At 33.3% G+C, this 19,619-nt stretch overlaps 2 protein-coding genes and 1 pseudogene across 2 annotated transcripts; all 3 read left to right on the top strand.

Moving 5' to 3' along the window:
- Nucleotides 1–1,390: 1,390 nt before the first annotated feature.
- LOC105968149 (uncharacterized) lies at nucleotides 1,391–2,584 on the top strand. The gene is made up of 5 exons (XM_088812463.1): nucleotides 1,391–1,452; nucleotides 1,571–1,703; nucleotides 1,782–1,885; nucleotides 1,975–2,251; nucleotides 2,363–2,584. The coding sequence occupies exons 1-5, from the start codon at nucleotides 1,391–1,393 to the stop codon at nucleotides 2,582–2,584; spliced, it is 798 nt and encodes a 265-aa protein (XP_088668589.1).
- Nucleotides 2,585–6,761: 4,177 nt separating this feature from the next.
- Nucleotides 6,762–7,274, top strand: LOC105968597 (putative 2' cyclic ADP-D-ribose synthase BdTIR). The gene has a single exon (XM_012993231.2). It carries the CDS (start codon nucleotides 6,762–6,764, stop codon nucleotides 7,272–7,274), a length of 513 nt encoding a protein of 170 aa, XP_012848685.1.
- Nucleotides 7,275–18,041: 10,767 nt separating this feature from the next.
- Nucleotides 18,042–19,301, top strand: LOC148765981 (putative 2' cyclic ADP-D-ribose synthase BdTIR pseudogene; annotated as a pseudogene).
- Nucleotides 19,302–19,619: the final 318 nt, after the last annotated feature.

Here is a 19,619-nt window from a genome sequence, read left to right on the forward strand (position 1 = left end):
AAAGATCTTATTTTTTCAAAAAATAAGCTGTTAGGGAGCTTATAAGATGTTTTTAAAAAAGTACCTCCACCCCACCTTTTTTCAATAAGATCTCATTTGCTTCTTTACTAAAACACTTAAAATACAAAATTACCCTCAAATACTTTATTATATTACATGAATACTAATAACATTTATATTTTATCTAAACAACATATTCTTGTAATCAAGATTAATAATTAGTTAAAATATAATTATCATAATAATTGTAAAAAAAAATGTTCTCTATTTATATTTTATATGTATATAAAAATACCCAAATATTCTTATTATCTCAATAATAAATTATATTTCTTTTATCTAGCTATAAAAAAATATACATTTCTTTTACAACCTTTATATTATTATTTATTAATATATTAATGGGAGAAAAATTAAAACTTTCACAAATCTGTTTCATTAAAATATTTTATTACACTTCATTTTATTTTAAAAAATTGTCAAATGTCATATCAACATACATAAAAAAATATTTGGTATGTTTAATATATAATTTTATATTATTATTTTTATTTGAAAAATTAATTTGTAAATATTATTATAATAACATTTTAGGAACAAAATTATTTAAGTCGAATTAGTTTGACAGTTATAATGGCGTCATGTACTTTTTTGTCATTATAGTGATAAACAGACCTTTTATTTCCAAACACCTGATTAACTTATAAAAACTAAAATTAACTTATAAGTTACATATCCAAACACCTTAAAAATTAATTTTTAAAATAAGATCTAACAGCTTATCAGCTCCTAAAACATCTTATCAGATGTAGGAGCTTATAAGATGTTTTAAATAAGCTTAGCCAAACGGGCTCTTAGCCTAAAAAAAGTTGATGACAAATTGATTCATTGTTGGGCTTGAAATCACTTTTCTAACATTGAATGGACTAGTTGAAACTTGGAAGGACAAAAGGAAAAAAAAAAAAAAAAGGTAATTCAATTAATTAATAGAAAATATTAATTAAAAGGAAATAGTTAGAAGGAAACGATAAAAGGTAAGTTGGATAAAATGTTATATAAGTTAAAATGAATAAAAGTGAAACGCTTAAACTGAAAATCCAAAGAATTAAAAGAAGAGATTTTCTTACCCACGATTTTGCAGCAATATTAGTGTGTCATTATTTACTTTTCCTTTCATAGAATGTGAAAAACACTAAACGTTTTATATTTATCGTATCATATATATATATATATCTATTTGGAAAATATAATGTTATCCTTTAATCTTTCTTTCACACTAATTAATTTGATTTTTTACTGCACTTGTTTTCTTATTAACTAAGACATCCAAGTGTGTGTGTGTGTATATATACATACATATATATTTGAAGATAAAAAAAGAGAGCTGAAAATGTTTTGTACGATTTTCCGGTCGATCGAAGGAGCATCGAGATGGAGAAAAGCTTCCAAATGGTACGTACGTACTTTGTTTGTTAGCCTTAGTTCCGGTTGTTTTTTCCTTGTCTATATATTTTTTACTTGTCTTGATGACCTAAAAATGTATTGGCCACTAATTAATTTCTGGTTGCAGCAAAATCTTGATTAAAGAAGTCAAGATTCGTCTGGCATACGAAAAGAGGAGAAAATGCGCGATCGTTAGGCAATCGTGCACTGATATTGCGCAACTCCTTCACGATGGACACCGTGAACTTGCTCTCTCAAGGGTACATGTTCTACTTCATCTCCACAACATCCATGCATATATATGAATGTATATATATAAATATGATGTCAATTTTTAGGTTGAGAAACTGCACAAAGACAGATGCAAGGTATCTGCATATGATCAATTTGATGGATTCTGTGATTGCATTCTTGACAACCTTCATCACATTGCCCGGCCTAAGTAAGTCTCTCTCTCTCTCTCTCTCTCTCTCTCTCTCTCTCTCTCTCTCTCTCTTAGCTGCGATATTGTGGTTTTTTTTATTGCTGCAGCAAACTACCGATTGAGGTAAGTGAAGCGGTGTCATGTTTGATATTCGGTGCGTCAAGATGCGGAGAATTGCCGGAGTTGCATTCCCTGAGAAATTTATTCAAACAACATTTCGGTCCGAAATTCGAAAGAACCAACGTGGAACTGCTATCAGGACACTCTGTCGACTCCAGATTAATTGATAACCTCAATACGGCGTCACTGCCGCAAAATGTAAATCGGATGCAGTTATTACAGGAAATACAAAAGGATTATATAATCCATCCAAATATCAAGAAGGTGATTGATTAAATTATTTTTATAATTTCGCGAAAACAGCTATTATTATTTACCCTGCTTTGATGAAATCATATTATTGTTTTTTTTTTTTTTTTTTTTTTTTTCGCGCAGCAAAACGAAAAGCCTCACGATCATGATCAGAGAGCAATGTATGATGGAGTTATTAATTTGGAAAATGAAGATCAAATTCATGCCTCCAAATTTGAGGAGATGGTGAAGAAAATGGGGAGAACTCTTTCTGCTTTTGCCAACTATGGTCAAGCTCAAGAGTTTTACAGGGACAAAAAAGTAATTTCGAACTCTCTATCGAGCCATGTCCATCCCAGACGATAAAATTGGCAAAAAACATTCACACTTTACATCCATTTTTGTATTTGGAGTTCGGTTCGGCACATAAATTCCAATGGCTTATTGGAGAGATCAATGTTTCTTGTTGAAGTGATTTAAATTTCGTGTTATTATGGATATTCTCCGGAGTTTCTTTACACAAGAGATTTTTGTCTCCGTGTGACCATCATCTTCTCACGAGATCAGTCAGCCTTCGTTGGATTTCTTTCCACAAACACACAAATACAAATAAAGCCAAACATAAATAAAACTAACACCGTGCCAATTGAATTTGGAGTACTGCCGAGACTCTCTCGTGCCACTTGCCGAACAGTGCTCGAGCCGAGTGTCGAGCACCGTCGAGACTTCCATGCAGCTTGCCGAGTAACGTATGTATGTGCCAAACTCTGAGTATTGTCTATACTCACTTGTGTCGTCTGCCAAGTACTCTCAATACCTGTTCCCGCTCGAACCAAGCATTTTGCTCCTTATTTTCTCCGATTAGCACCCCAATTGTCTGCCTAATTAACACTCGACCACTGTTTGACCAATGTCTGGCTGTCTTGTGTCAATCCTCACGTGGCACTCTTTTCCGGTCACGACTCGACAACACTCGAATTATAATCAATTTCTTCAACTAATGAGCTAACATAATACTCTTAGCAGCAATTGTTCTCAGGGTAAATTACAACCACTCCCTGAGGTATGCTCAAATTACAAAAACCTCAATCTTGTTTGGATGATAATTACATCTACCCCTCAACTATAAATCTTCTTACACCTCCACTTTTATGGTGTCAAATTCAACATAATCATCTAGATTCCGTGGAATGTGTTCTAGTTTGTACTCGTTTTGTGTAAAAATACGGTTTTTGATGCATCACAATCTGATATATACAAGCCAAAAAACACATTTTTTATGATCATCTTGCTGCAAAATGTAGAGCTCGAATGGGATAAAACGGATACTAAAGTGATAGTATTCCATATAATCAACAAGATTCCACTAAATTTGACTGCAAATGTGGACGTGTAAGAAAATTTATAGTTATGAGTGGTGGTTGTAATTATCCAAACAGAAGGAAGGTTTTCGTAATTTGACCATACCTCAAGGGTGGTTGTAATTTACCCTTGTTCTTCTAATTCCACTCTTTGTTCCAATTTTGACATAAGCCCAATATTGGCTCCCCCAATTTTGTTTATCCAATTGGACTTTATCAGAATTGTTTAGTTTGGCTTTGGATCAATCGACTAAGGAATTTATTTTTTCTTAATTTTTTTAATTTTTTTAACTTTTGTGTGCGTTTTGGGTACAACACCCTAGAAGAAGTCTCCTATTTGATGTGTAAAACCATTATTAGGAAGTGGTCGATTTAATTTGGGACAGTTCAAAAGGTGTTGTTACTAAGGGGTGTGTACAAATTAAATTGTAAGGAAGATATATCCAAATATTTTATGGAACAAAGTTAAGGACAAAATAAACGACCATAAGAAATTGTCGCAACTTATGTACATATATATGACAAAATTAGATTCATTTGACTGCCCATTGACCACGAGTCTTCTCTGATTGTTTATAAGGGGCCAAAAAAGTATATATATATATATATATATATATATATATATATATATATATATATATATATATATATATATATATATATATATATATATATATATATATATATAAAGAGAGAGTAGAAAATCAATATTAATTCCAAGAAAACTAGGATTAATTAGGGCTATTCTTAAAGTTGAATTCGGTTGGAATCCGAGTTTAATTTAACTCGTTTTCCCATATGTGGTAATTTGTATTTTTTTATAGCTTAATTAGTTTTTTCAGTTTTAATAGGACTTTTACATATGGGTTGTAACATTTAGGATTTATAACTTTCATAATTAATATAATTTTCGGAGACTCCTCTCTTTATATTTGATGGTTCTGGGTTTGTTTTGTTGTATGGATTTGATGATGCTAGAGATATATCACCTTAGAAAGTTGAAGTATGATAAGCTGGAAGAGCAGAGTGAATCACTGGCTCACGAGCTTAATGACCTTGAGATACCTGCGATCATAGAACACGTAAACTAAGCCGGGGTTGATCTGGCAAAAGGCCCTCCGACGCTCAAGTCAGACGTGCGGATAGTAGAAATAGTCAAGATAATACATGTTATAGTATTGCTTATATAATAGGACGTACCTTAAGGAATGAGTTCAAACATTTATTTATACCTTAGTTGAGATTGTCGGGCGCAAACCTTACTTGAAGGTGATTGAGCATCGATAGTAGTTGTCTTCAATATTGGATTCGTGGCCTATTAGGTAAATAAATTGTAGGCTCATTAGGTTGGCCCAATTAGGCATATCAAGATTAATTCATAGAAATTAATTATTTTCATGCTAGATGGTATAAGAGCGAGAGGTTCTTACCTCGTTCAATAACAACACATGTAACAAAACACAATAGTTGTGTTGGTGATGATCATGTGCTTGAGGCGCGCTATGGTCGACGTTCTGAAGATCCTAATATCAAAAGGTTTATCCTGCCCCGAGGTGCACATATTAGAAAAAAAAAAAACAATCTTGAACCTCTTCGTCGTCAGCTAAATAGGGGCGATGATTGAAAAATTGCTAACGAAACGATTTTAACATTTCTTATAAAATGTTTATTATACAACCAAAATTTCCACGCCGTGGCGATGAAATTCGAATGCAACACCGTACTGTTCGGGACGAGTCGGAACATGCTAATATCATAATTACATATTCTACAAGCGTCGGCCAAATCATTTGTCGAAAACTCTATTTGGCCGCGGGGTTTCTCCAAAATGACCCCTATTTTCTCTATACGATTAAATATTGCTATGTGAATTTACTATAAGATGTGAACTAATCAATATATTTCACACTAGATCAAGTACACAAATTACAAGCTCATCAATTTCTTAGCAAATATGCACCTTATTTATTCAACATGAAATATTAGAATAAGTGGAATGTATTGTCGGACTATTTATTTTAATCAATTCATGCAGTCATAAATACGTAATTAGCAATCACATAATTCAAAGTCCTTTTTTTTTTGTTTAATAAATAAATTCCAGTCTACTGATAATTCACATGTAATAAATTTGTTAAAACTAAACTTCATACTACAAATCATATATATCAAACGTTAACTAGATTACACTACAATAATATAGTATATAAGTACTAAAATACCATTATCATTAATTATTTTTCAACTAACTAATTAAAATTGATAAGGGGTAAAATTGGAGAAAAAAATGCAATTAATATCAATGTTTTCAGAACCGGACCGGCTATAGAACCGGACAATCATTTGGGTTATGAGTTTATAGGGTCGAACCGGTTCAACCAGGTTTTTGATTTTTTTTAATATGCCATTATTTTATTAATTTTAATGTTTAAAAAATATTATTCTCTTTATATTTTTAATCTTCCACTTATTATATTTACTTTTATCTACTTCACCTCACCTTTTACTATATTTTATTGTTTATACTCTATATTTTTCCATTTTTTATTCTTCAAATCCGGCAATCGGCCACCCCTATTCGATCTCCCATGATCATATCCGACAATCCTTCGACCAATCATGACTAGATCCGGCCACCCACTTCTAAATCTCTGATGATTCTCCCAAATCTAGCCAGAAATAACCAACTCAGTGGTATTCGAGACGTTTTGGCTGAAAATCGGGTTCTTGACTGACTCGTCGGTTCTCATGTTTTACCCGGTCGAACCGGATTTTGGTCATTTGACCCCGGTTTTTTATTTTTTGGGTTTTAAATGTCAGACCGGATCACTTTATTGCGGAGTTACGGTCGAACCGGTCCGACCGGCCGGTTCGATTCGATTCTAACAACATTGATTAATATTAATAGATGACAATTTTTTGTTTTTCTGGGTCCAGATAGACAAATAATATAGAAGAGAGAGAAGTAAAAGAAATACTATATAAATATTCTTTCCGACAATCAATTCAATACTCCGTAAATTATATTCACATACTCAAGTATACACTGAATAAACAAATAATATAATTCTCCCCACTCAATTTTTTTTTATACCTATATAATACCAATACAAGAACACACCAAAAACATATCAATCAAAAGAAAGCTAAAATAAATAGAAAAAAAAAGAAAGAATTAAATCATGGCCATCAAAATGCAACGTTCATCAGCCAAGTATGTATTGCAACACCGCCAAATCATCACACGCAGTAACTACAAAACCAAAATAATCAAGGCCACGTCATCGCCATGCGACGTGTTCATCAACCACAGAGGCACTGACACGAAGCGAACGGTGGTCTCGTTGCTGTACGACCATTTCTGCCGGATCAATCTCCGGCCTTTTCTAGACAACAAGAACATGAAACCTGGCGACAGATTGTTCGAAAAAATCGACGCTGCGATAAAGGGGTGCAAGATTGGCCTCGTTATTTTTTCGCCTCGTTATTGCGAGTCTTATTTTTGCCTTCATGAGCTGGCACTGATGACGGAGCTTAATAAGAAAACGATTCCGATTTTTTGTGACGTTAAGCCGTCGGAGCTTAAAGTGGTGCGTGACGGAAGAATGACGTCGGAGGAGTTTCGGAGGTTCGATATGGCTTTGGAAGAGGCTAAGTATACCGTCGGGCTCACCTTCGACTCTCACAAAGGGTAATTATTTATATATATATATATATATATATATATATTTAATTTACATGCATGCAAGTATTTAATTAATAGAGAAAATTCTACAGTTGAACCTCGCAGGGGCGGAACCAGGATTAGAAAGTAGGGGGGGCTGACTAAAATTTCGGGGTTCGGGGCAACGCCCCGAAAAAAAATTTAGGTTCGCAAAACATTGAAAAAATAGGTTTATACTGCGAAAAAAAATACGACACATATCTATAATATCATATATATCTATAATTTATATAAAATTATGGAGAATAAACAAAAAATTTAAGGTTAAGACACATACTTACAAAATCTTTGGGGGGGCCAAAAGTAATATTCAAAAAATATTAGGTCAAAATAGCTAAAAAAAAAATTTTTTTTTTTCTTGGGGGGTCAACTGCCCCCCCCTGCCCCCCCCCCTGGTACCGCCACTGGAACCTCGATAAATTAATAACCTCGCTTAAATAATAATTTATTTTAGTCTCAACTCCATAAAAACTACTAAACTATTAGTTCGATAATTTAATATTTCGCTAAATTAATAAAATTTTGTTAGTCACAATTGTATTAGTTTATAGAGGTTTAATTGTAATTTTCTTTTGCATGAATTTTTTATTTTATGATGCGATAAAAAGCTTGACGGATTTGCTAGTTATATGAATGCTTAAACGTTATAAATTTGATAAAATTTTGATTATGTTATAGAACGAATTTATAAATCATTTTAGATAATGAACGTTTTTTGAAAAAAATTTAAGCGTCCATATAAATAATTTTCGGCAAATTTATATTGCTGCATCATTAAACAATGGGTAAAATTCAAAGTTCGAGTGAAAAGGAATTAAAGATGCTAGTTTTGTATAGTTTATATTCCATACAAAATTGAAATAGGACTAATTAATCCTTAAGCATGTGCCATAAAGTACCGAAATTACAATTTCCCTGACAAATATATATCTAAACGACGAATATATATATATATATATATATATATATATATATATATATATATATATATATATATATATATATATATATATAAAATTGATGAAAATGGTGGCAGGAACTGGTCGGATGTGGTTAAAAGCGTAGCAGACATTGTTACAGAGGGCTTGTTAGAGGTCGAGGAAGATGAAGATGAAGATGAAGACGAAGAAGAGAGTGGACCAATCAGTTTTTATTATAAATAATTATTAATTAAAATCATTCTCAAAACAGATCAATTAATTTATTATTTTCGTTACTGTAAAAAAAAAAAGACTATTAATTCCTGTTTGTTTTTATTTGTTGATACATTTTTTTTATTTTTACGCCTATTTTGTTGTCAAGTTATTTTCAAAGATTTCTGTCAAATATTTTCACCAATTATAATAAAAGAACCATGGAATAATTTAGTGATAAACTCATAAAAGTCTATTCTATTTTATTTTGTAAAAAAATATAGTTTATTTTTAGTAATTCAATGTGATTTTTATATTTTCGCACTTATTATGACACTAGAAAAGAGGTTGGATGTTGAAGATTAATAATAATTTAATTTATTATTTTCCACCGTGGAAATAAAATAAAAACAATAAAAATAATGTACTTATTAAATTTTAAATATTCAATTCATGGTTGATTGTGAATTAAAAAAAATAGGGTGATAAAGTACTATTTATTTTTAATCGGATGCAATTTCTACAAGAAATACAAATGGATTACATAATTCATCCAGATATTGTTGTGATTCCACTCGAAGAGACTTACAGAAAACTCAGAAAAATGTTAGAACAAAAAAACCAGAAAGGAATAAACATATATGAGTATAGTAAAGGTTGGAAGAGAAACAACTCAGTCTTTCAAACTGATTCACACCAGAGATTCACTAAGGTCTCAAACCTTTACACACACTGTCTAAGATTGCACCAATAGAGAACAAATCCCTCTCCACTCAAATCCTAACCCACCCAGATCAGAGGTAAGACCAAGAAAACGATGCACTCACCAACTCACCCACTCACCACAGACCCAACTCACAGAAGAGAGGGGTAAGACATTTGAATTAGGATTTTTCTCTAGGTCTTTTTTTCTGCCACTCATCTTCCTACATTAAATAGGAGCTCCAGTCAAAGGTGACCGTTGAAGGGACCACCACTGGGACAAGAACGGCTGAGGACGGCGGCGGTTGGCCCATGGCTGCTGGAGCAAAAGGAGAAAATAGCAGAAGGGGACAAAGAGGGAGAACATAGATTGTCTAGGGCACAAAACGGGAAATGAGAGTACAAGGGGAGAGGGAAAGTCAGCCAAAATGAATGACAAAGATCAAGTTAATCCATGGGCTCAGATTGAGCCTTCTAGCACATTCCCACTGATGGACTTATCCTCTGTTTGGGCCATTCCTTTAGACATATGTGTGTGTATTTAAAATAATTTATTGCGCTATAGGCCCAAACAAATTGGGCCACAACCATAACAAATCTCTACCTTGGACCAAAGTGTATCATTAGTGAATTTTATGGTTTATTGGAACTCATCATTGCTGTTTTTTATATACATGTATAACACAAAGTAATACTAGTATATCTTTCTGCTTTCACTCAGAAAGTCAGAAGTAGGTCACACAGAATTCTACATTTACAAAGAATGCAGAATTGAAATCAGACAGATAAACACATTGCAATTCACAAAGAAGAGCATGCATACAAGCAATCACACAGAAGGCTCATTTGAAAAGCAGTCAGTCACACAGACTGAAACAAAAAAATACACAACAGTTTAATCTTGAGGAATTAGGTTCAAGTTTTTCAAACAAGAACGAAATTTCTCAACTGGTAAGCACTTAGTACCCATATCAGCAGGGTTGAACTCTGAGGGGAATTTTTCAAGATCAATAATCCCTTCTTCCACAATTCTGCTAATAAAATGAAATTTGATCACAATATGTTTAGTTATATCATGGAAGACAGGGTTTTTGCACAATTGTATCCCAGATTGACTGTCAGAAAAAAAACTACCACTTTGTTCCTTAAGAAACCAATTTCAAGTAATAGGCCTTTCAGCCAGATAGCTTCTTGGAAAGCTTCAGTTGTAGCTACATACTCTGCCTCAGTAGTAGACAGAGCAACAATGCTTTGAAGCTGAGATTTCCAGCTTACACATGAACCATTTAAAGTAAATACATAACAAGTGGAGGATTTTCTGCTATCCCTACAATTGGCAAAATTAGAATCCACATACCCACAGAGTTCACTTTCAGTCTTACACTTAGAAAACAACATTAGCATAAGGCACATTCTTCATTGCAGACATTTCAGGTTCAGTCTTGGGAGACTGTTCCTTACTTAGCATAAAGTGGGCAGCAAGAGGAACAGATACAGGTTTTGCAGATTGCATAGAAAATTTCTCAAGGATTTTTTCAGTATAAGAAGATTGATTCAGAAATAATGAACAACCTTTTCTATCTCTGATTATATCCATGCCAAGTATTCTTTTAGCATTAGTAAGCAATTTCATGTCAAATTCATCACTAAGACATTTAATGACATAATTGATTGTTTTAATACAAGGACTAGTGAGAAATATATCATCCACATAAAGGAGCAAGAAAACAGGAATTTGGGCAGATTGTTTGAAATACAAGCATGGATCATAGGAACTTCTCAAAAATTTCAAGGACTTCATGCATGCATCAAATCTCTTATTCCACTGTCTAGGGGACTGCTTAAGACCATACAAGGATTTTTTCAATAAACACACATAATCAGGGTGATTTTTATCAAGAAAACCTTCAGGCTGTTTCATGTATATTTGCTTATCTAATTCCATGGAGAAATGCAGTCTTTACATCCATTTGTTTTAAATCCCAATCAAATTGAGCAATTAGAGCAAGCATTATTCTCACAGTAGTAAATTTCACAACAGGAGCAAATATTTCTGTGTAATCAATTTCTTCTTTTTGGGTGAACCCCTTAGCCACTAGCCTAGCCTTATATCTAATTGAATCAGATTCATGCTTTACTTTAAACAGCCACCTACAATCAACAAGAGAGCATTCAACAGGTTTTGGCACAAGAATCCAAGTATGGTTAACATGCAAAGATTCAATTTCTTCATTCATAGCATTTAACCAAGAGACAGATTCATTAGATTTAAGAGCTTCCCTATAAGACTTAGGTTCATTACCATCCAGAGACTCAAAAACATAAAACACATATGAAGCAAGCTGATACTCATCTAAATGATGAGGCCTAATGATGTTCCTTCTACCTCTGTCCCTCGAAAGTTGTTAATCACCAAGATTGTCTACATAAGGCACATCAGTATTAGCATTTTGATCAAAAATATCATTTTCAGGCACATTGTTATCAGCTTCACTATCAGAATCAGACACAGTATCATGTTGAGCAGGAATAATGGGTAAAGTCTCCACTTCAATGGGGGTAGATTCAGAAGAAACAACAGATAGACAAGGAAATTCATTCTCATTGAATATCATATTTCTACTAATCACAGTTTTATATCCATGTTCCCCCTTAAGCCAGCACCTATAACCCTTAACCCCCTCTGGATAATCCAAAAAAACACATTTAACAAACCTGGGATCAAGTTTATCATGTTTCTGGTGCATAAAGGCAGAGCAACCAAATACTCTAAGATTAAACAAACTAACAGGAATACCAGACCACTTAGTTTCAGGTAATTCACCACATAGAGGCACATAAGGTGATCTATTGATCATATATGCAGCAGTTAAAACAGCTTCACCCCAAAACATTTTAGATAAGCCAGATGCATCTAACATGGACCTAACACTATCAAGTGATGTCCTATTCACCCTCTCAGCAACACCATTTTGTTGAGGGGTGTAAGCTACAGTTTTATGCCTCTTTATGCCAAACTCAACACACAAAGCATCAAATCCAGCATTACAAAATTCAGTTCCATTGTCTGCTCTCAAGATTTTAATTTTCTTTCCAGTTTGATTTTCAAAACTTTGCATGCTTTAAATCTTTGAAACACATCAGATTTATTTTTCCAGCAAGAATACAAACACTTTTCTGGAAAAATCATCAACCACAGAGAGGAAATATCTATTACCACCATGACTAGGAACTGGGGCAGGGCCCCACACATCAGCATGTATGTATTCAAGGATATCAGTGCATTTAAAAGAATTAGGAAAAGGAGACACAGAAAATTGGACTTTAGTCTGTTTTCCTAAAATGCATGAGTCACATATGGGCAGATCAGACATACAGTCATTATCAAGATAATTGTTTTTATGCAGTAACTCAAGAATGATCATGTTTAATAAAATTAGCATGCAACAGGGGTTCAGCAAAACACACATACAAATTTTGCATTTTAATGGCTTTGAACACAAACTGATCATCTTTAATAATATTTTGGCAACCATTTCCCTAACTTCCATGCAAACCACTATCCTCAAGTACAACAATAGAAAGCAAATTACTACTCAAATTAGGAACATGTCTCACATTTTTAAGCATAAGTTCAAAACCAGATTCAAACTTAAGAATAATAGTTCCTAAACCAACCACATTAATACCACTGCTATCAGCCATGGACACATTACCATTTTTTAGTTCCACATAGGATGTAAATAGGTGTCTATTAGGTGTCATGTGGTGTGTGCATGCAGAGTCAAAGATCCAATCATTATCACAAAGAGATGAGATCACAGAGTTAACACAATCATGCACAGACTCACCAATCATGAAAACATCACCAAGATTATCAACAACAACATTAGCCTGCTCATTATTCTTTTCTTTCTTAGGTTCAGTTGACTCATTTGCATAATGACCAGGTTTACCACAATTATAGCATTTTCTGCCTTTGATCTTGTTCTTACTCCACTCTTTGCCCTTTTTAGATTTTTGAAAAGACTGGTTTTGGTTGTTATTACTGGAAGAGGCCTTGTTTTGAAATTTGAATTTAGGCTTTCCTTTCACAAAGTTAACATCACCAAAAGATTTATTACCCTTATTGGTTTTTAAATCCAGTTCTTTGCTTTTCAAACCATTTATGACAGTGTCAAGAGTAACCTGATCTCTACCATACTTAATGGCAGATTTTACAACACTATAAGTGTCAGGAATTGCATTTAAAAACACAATAGGAGTATAATTATCAATATTTTTATCTCCATTTAATTTAATGTCCTGAACTAGTTTTGTAAAAATATCCAGATTCTCATCTATATCTTTACTTATATCCAGTTTAAATCTGAAAAACTTTTCAAGTAAAAACATTTTTTAGGGCTAAGAGGTTTCAGTGTACAGATCTTGCAGTTTATCCCATAAAGTTTTAGCATTATCTTGCTTTCCTAATTTCCTAATCACAGAATCACTCAAATTCAAGATAATCAAGGAATATGCAAGTTCATCAAATTCAGCTTTCTTAGCAGCAGGTGTTGTATCTTCATAGTTTAGAGTAATAGCTTTAAAACATTTTTGCTGAAACAAAACCCCTTTCATTTTTTGTTGCCATATAGAAAAATCACCTTTCCCATCAAAATGAGCAACATGATTTGCATTCATAATTCACACAGATGCACACAGAGTGTCAGCACAAAGGTTTTACACACAGAACAGAACAAGCAGAGTCACACAGATCAGACAAAGTTACAGATAAAAAAGAGCATAAGTCCTGGACAACCCCCCTCCCCAGATTCCTTTCACTAGATGGTCCAGACAAGAGAGGTTTGGAGTAGAGGCAGTCCAGGTTCTCTAGAGAAAAAAAAATGCGAAAAAACTAAACCGAGTAAGGAGATGAGATATAAATCACAAAAGAGCACATCTGCCACACAGGGCCAAGTAGTGCCACACAGGGCTCCCAATCTCCACAAGAATTCAACAGAAGACGGAAAAATACTAGGGTTTATGGAAACTTACCTTGTCAGAACCAAGTTAGGTTATGTAAGCCTTCTTCAAGCAGATCTTCGAGCAACCAAGCTCTGATACCACTGTTGTGATTCCACTCGAAGAGACTTACAGAAAACTCAGAAAAATGTTAGAACAAAAAACCAGAAAGTAATAAACAGTTATGAGTATACTAAATGTTGGAAGAGAAACAACTCAGTCTTCCAAACTGATTCACACCAGAGATTCACTAAGGTCTCAAACCTTACACACACTGTCTAAGATTGCACCAACAGAGAACAAATCCCTCTCCACTGAAACCCTAACCACCCAGATCAGAGGTAAGACCAAGAAAACGATGCACTCAACAACTCACCCACTCACCACAGACCCAACTCACAGAAGAGAGGGGGTAAGGCATTTGAATTAGGGTTTTTCTCTAGGTCTTTTTTTCTGCCACTCATCTTCCCACGTTAAATAGGAGCTCCAGTCAAAGGTAACCATTGAAGAGACCACCACCGGGACAAGCACGGCCGATGATGGCGGCGGTTGGCCCATGGCTGCTGGAGCAAAATGAGAAAAAAACAGAAGGGGACAAAGAGGGAGAACAAAGATTGTCTAGGGCACAAAACGGGAAATGAGAGTACTAGGGAAGAGGGAAAGTCAGCCAAAATGAATGGCCAAGATCAAGTTAATCCAAGGGCTCAGATTGAGCCTTCTAGCAGATTCCCATTGATGGACTTATTCTCTGTTTGAGTCATTCCTTTAGACATGTGTGTGTTTATTTAAAATGATTTATGGGGCTATAGGCCCAAACACATTGGGCCACAACCATAACAGATATCAAGAAGGTGATTGATTAAATTATTTTTATAATTTCGCAAAAACAACTATTATTACTTACCCTGCTTTGATGAAATTATATTATTGTTTTCTTTTTTTTTTTTTTGGGTTTCGTGCAGAAAAATGAAAACCCTCACGATCATGATCAGAGGGCAATATACGATGGAGTTTTTGATTTGGAAAATGAAGATCAAATTCATGCCTCCAAATTTGAGGAGATGGTGAAGAAAATGGGGAGAACTCTTTCTGCTATTGCCAACTATTGGCAAGCTCAAGAGTTTTACGGGGACGAAAAAGTATTTTTGAACACTCTATCGAGCCATGTCCATCGCACACGGTAGAATTGGCAAAAACATTCACACTTTACATCCGTTTTTGTATTTGGAGTTCGGTTCGGCACATAAATTCCAATGGGCTTATTGGAGATCGAGATCAATGTTTCTTGTTGTAGAGATTTAAATTTCGTGTTATTATGGATATTCTCCGGAGTTTCTTTACACAAGAGATTTTTGTCTCCGTGTGACCTGATATCTTCTCACCAGATCAGTTAGCCTTCGTTCGATTTCTTCCACAAATGCACAAGCACAAACAAAACTAAACATAAATAAAACTAACACCGTGCCAATTAAACGTGGAGTACTCTTGGAACTCTCTCGTGCCACTTGCCGAACAGTGCCCGTGCCAAGCTCTGAGCATTGTCGATACTCAATTGTGCCGTAAGCCAAGTACTCTCATCACTATTCCCGCTCGAACCAAACATTTCGCTCCTTATTTTCCCGGATAAGCACCCCCAATTCAATTGTCTGCCTAATTAACACTCGACCACCGTTTGACCAATGTCAGGTTGTCTTGTGTCAACCCTCACATGGCACTCTTTTCTGGCCATGACTCGACCACACTCGAATTATAATCAATGTCTTCAACTAATGAGCTAACATAATACTATTAGCAACAATTGTTGTTATAATTCCACTCTTTGTTCCAACAATTCTATCAAAGTCTCAGTTAAAATCTATTAATTGGACATAAGCCCAATATTGGCTCCAACCCAATTTTGTAGACCCAATTGGAGTTTTAACAGAATTGTTGGGCCACTCGAGCCAATTAGTTGCTTTGGATCAATTGACTGAAGAAAATCTATACATATTTTTTGTTTTCTTATTTATTTATTTATTTTTTTGTGTGACAAGAAGTAAGTATAGTTGGAATGAGTTTTCAAAGACCCTAGAAGAAGTCTACTATTTGATGCTGCAAAAAAAGCAAAACCATTAAATTAGGAATGTGGTTAATAATAATATTTTAATTAGTGCTGTAGAACCATTACTAGGAAGTGCATGGTCAATATAATTTTTCAGGACCCTACACTTAACAGACAGTTCAAAAGGTGTTGTTACTAAGGGGGGTGTACAAATTAAATTGTAAGGAAGATAGATAGGTCTAAATATTTTATGGATCAAAGTTAAGGAAAAATAAACGACCATAAGAAATTGTCGCAACTTATGTACATGTATTATGACAAAATATTAGATTCATTCAAAGTTCAAACCGACACGAGTATCCCAGAATTTGACTGCTCATTGACCACAAGTCTTGTTTGATTATATATATATATATATATATATAATATAAATCAAAAGACACAAAACTTCCGAACTAAAAATTTTGTTTCTATAATTTCATTTTAACACTTTATGTTATATTACATATTTAATTGCACTTACTTAATTAGGGATAAGAATTTAGGACAATATTCGAATTTGAGCCCGTGAACGTACTCTATCGATCTAAATAGGGGCGGTGATTGAAAAAATCTGTGACGTAATGAATGCGAAGCGGTTAAATATTTTTAACAAATTCTAAATGATTTTATTATTTCTTATAAAAAGTTTATTATACAACCACAATTTCCACGGCGTAGCAATGAAATTGGAATGCAACACCGTACTGTTTTGGACCAGTCCGGCGAACCATGCTAATATCATAATTACAAACTCTACATCCGCCGGCCAAATCATTTGTCGAAAATTCAATTTGGCCGCCGGGTTTCTTCAAAATTTCCCCTATTTTCTCTATACGATTAAATATTGATATGTAAAGATGTGAATTAATCAATATAATTCACCCAAGATAAAGTATACAAATTACAAACCCATCAATTTCTTAGCGAATATGCATGCACCTTATTTATTCAACAGTCCTGGACATGAAATATTAAGTGGACTGTTTTGTCGGAATTTTTTTTTTAATCAATTCATGCAGTCATAAATACGTAATTTGTCAAAAAGCAATCTCAAAATTCAAAGTCTTTTTTTTTTTTTTGTTATTAAATAAATTCCAGTCTACTGTTAATTCACATGTAATAATTTGTTAAAACTAAACTTCAGACTACAAATCATCTATTTTAAATGTTGTTAACTTTGTCTCTCATATTTTCAAAACTAATTATTACTCATTTCCCATATTATATGTCGTTTATTATGCTTGCAGCATTGCACACATATTCAGAAACTAATTGAATATGCATAAATTACAATACAATAATATAGTACATATATAAATACTAAAATATGATTATCATTAATTATTTTTTAATTAACTAGTTAAGATTGATAAGGGCTAAAATTGAAAAAAAAAATGCAATTAATATTAATAGATGACAAATTCTATTTTTTTTTTTCTAATGAAATAGACATATAATATAGAAGAGAGAGAAGTAAACAACTAAATTTGATCCAATAATAAAATTCGATCTACATATGTACCTTATAGTAAGAAAATTGAACAATTCTTCACGAAATTCAAAGTAAAAGAAATACTATATAAATATTCTTTCCGACAATCAATTCAATACTCCGTAAATTATATTCACATACTCAAGTATACACTGAATAAACAAATAATATAATTCTCCCCACTCAATTTTTTTTATACCTATATAATACCAATACAAGAACACACCAAAAACATATCAATCAAAAGAAAGCTAAAATAAATATAAATAATAATAAAAATAAAAAGGAAAAAAGAATTAAATCATGGCCACCAAAATGCAACGTTCATCAGCCATGTATGTATTGCAACACCGCCAAATCATCACACGCAGTAACTACAAAACCAAAATAATTAAAGCCACGTCATCGCCATGCGATGTGTTCATCAACCACAGAGGCACCGACACGAAGCGAACGGTGGCCTCGTTGCTGTACGACCATTTCTGCCGGATCAATCTCCGGCCTTTTCTGGACAACAAGAACATGAAACCTGGCGACAGATTGTTCGACAAAATCGACGCTGCGATAAAGGGGTGCAAGATTGGCCTCGCTGTGTTTTCGCCTCGTTATTGCGAGTCATATTTTTGCCTTCATGAGCTGGCACTGATGACGGAGCTTAAGAAGAAAACGATTCCGATTTTTTTTGACTTTAAGCCGTCGGAGCTTAAAGTTGTGGATGACGGAAGAATGACGTCGGAGGAGTTTCGGAAGTTCGATATGGCTTTGGAAGAGGCTAAGTATACCGTCGGCCTCGTCTTCGACTCTCAGAAAGGGTAATTAGATATATATTCATTACATTTATATATTTAAATTGTCACTATTTAATTCACATGCATGCAAGTATTTAATTAATATAGAAAATTCTACAGCTGAAGCTCGACAAATTAATAATCTCACTTAAATAATAATTTATTCTAGTCCCAACTCCGTAAAAACTTACTAAAATATTAGTTAGATAATTTAATATCTCGCTAACTTAATAGAATTTTGTCGTTTCTTTTGCATTAATTTTTAATTTTATGATACCACAAATAAGCTTGACGGATTTACTAATTATATGGATGCTTAAACCTTATTAATTTAATAAAAATTTGATTATGTGATAGGACGAATTTATAATAAACCATTTTAGATCAGGAGCCTTGTTGAAAAAAAATTAAGCGTCCATATAAATAAATTTCGGCAAGTTTTATTGCTGCATCATTAACCAACAGGTAAAATTCAAAGTTCAGAGTGAGAAGGGATTAAAAATGCTAGTTTTGTATAGTTTATAGTCCATACAAAATTGAGATAGGACTAATTAATCCTTAAGCATATTCTAAACGTGTGTGTATATATATATATATATATATATATATATATATATATATATATATATATATATATATATATATATATATAATTGATGGAAATGGTGGCAGGAACTGGTCGGATGTGGTTAAAAGCGTAGCAGACATTGTTACAGAGAGCTTGTTAGAGGTCGAGGAAGATGAAGATGAAGATGAAGATGAAGAAGAGAGTGGATCAATCCTGTATTACAAATAATTAACTACATCAGCCACTAAAATCATTCTTCATTTAATTTATTATTATTTTCGTTATAGCAAAAATTATTAATTCCTATTTGTTTGTTTGTTGATACATTTTTATTTTTTATTTTTACTCATGTTTTGTTATCAAGTTATTTCCAAAGATTTATGTCAGATATTTTCACCGTACCAATTACAATAAAAGAACTATCAATCGAATAATTTAGTAATAAAACTGTATGTTATTTTATTTTGTAAGGAAATATAGTTTCTTTAATAATTCAATAAGATTTTTATATTTGCGCACTTTGTACACTAAAAAATAGATTGGATG

Source organism: Erythranthe guttata, chromosome 13 (assembly GCF_056151865.1).
Source record: "Erythranthe guttata isolate IM_541 chromosome 13, IM_541, whole genome shotgun sequence".
NCBI lineage: Eukaryota > Viridiplantae > Streptophyta > Magnoliopsida > Lamiales > Phrymaceae > Erythranthe > Erythranthe guttata.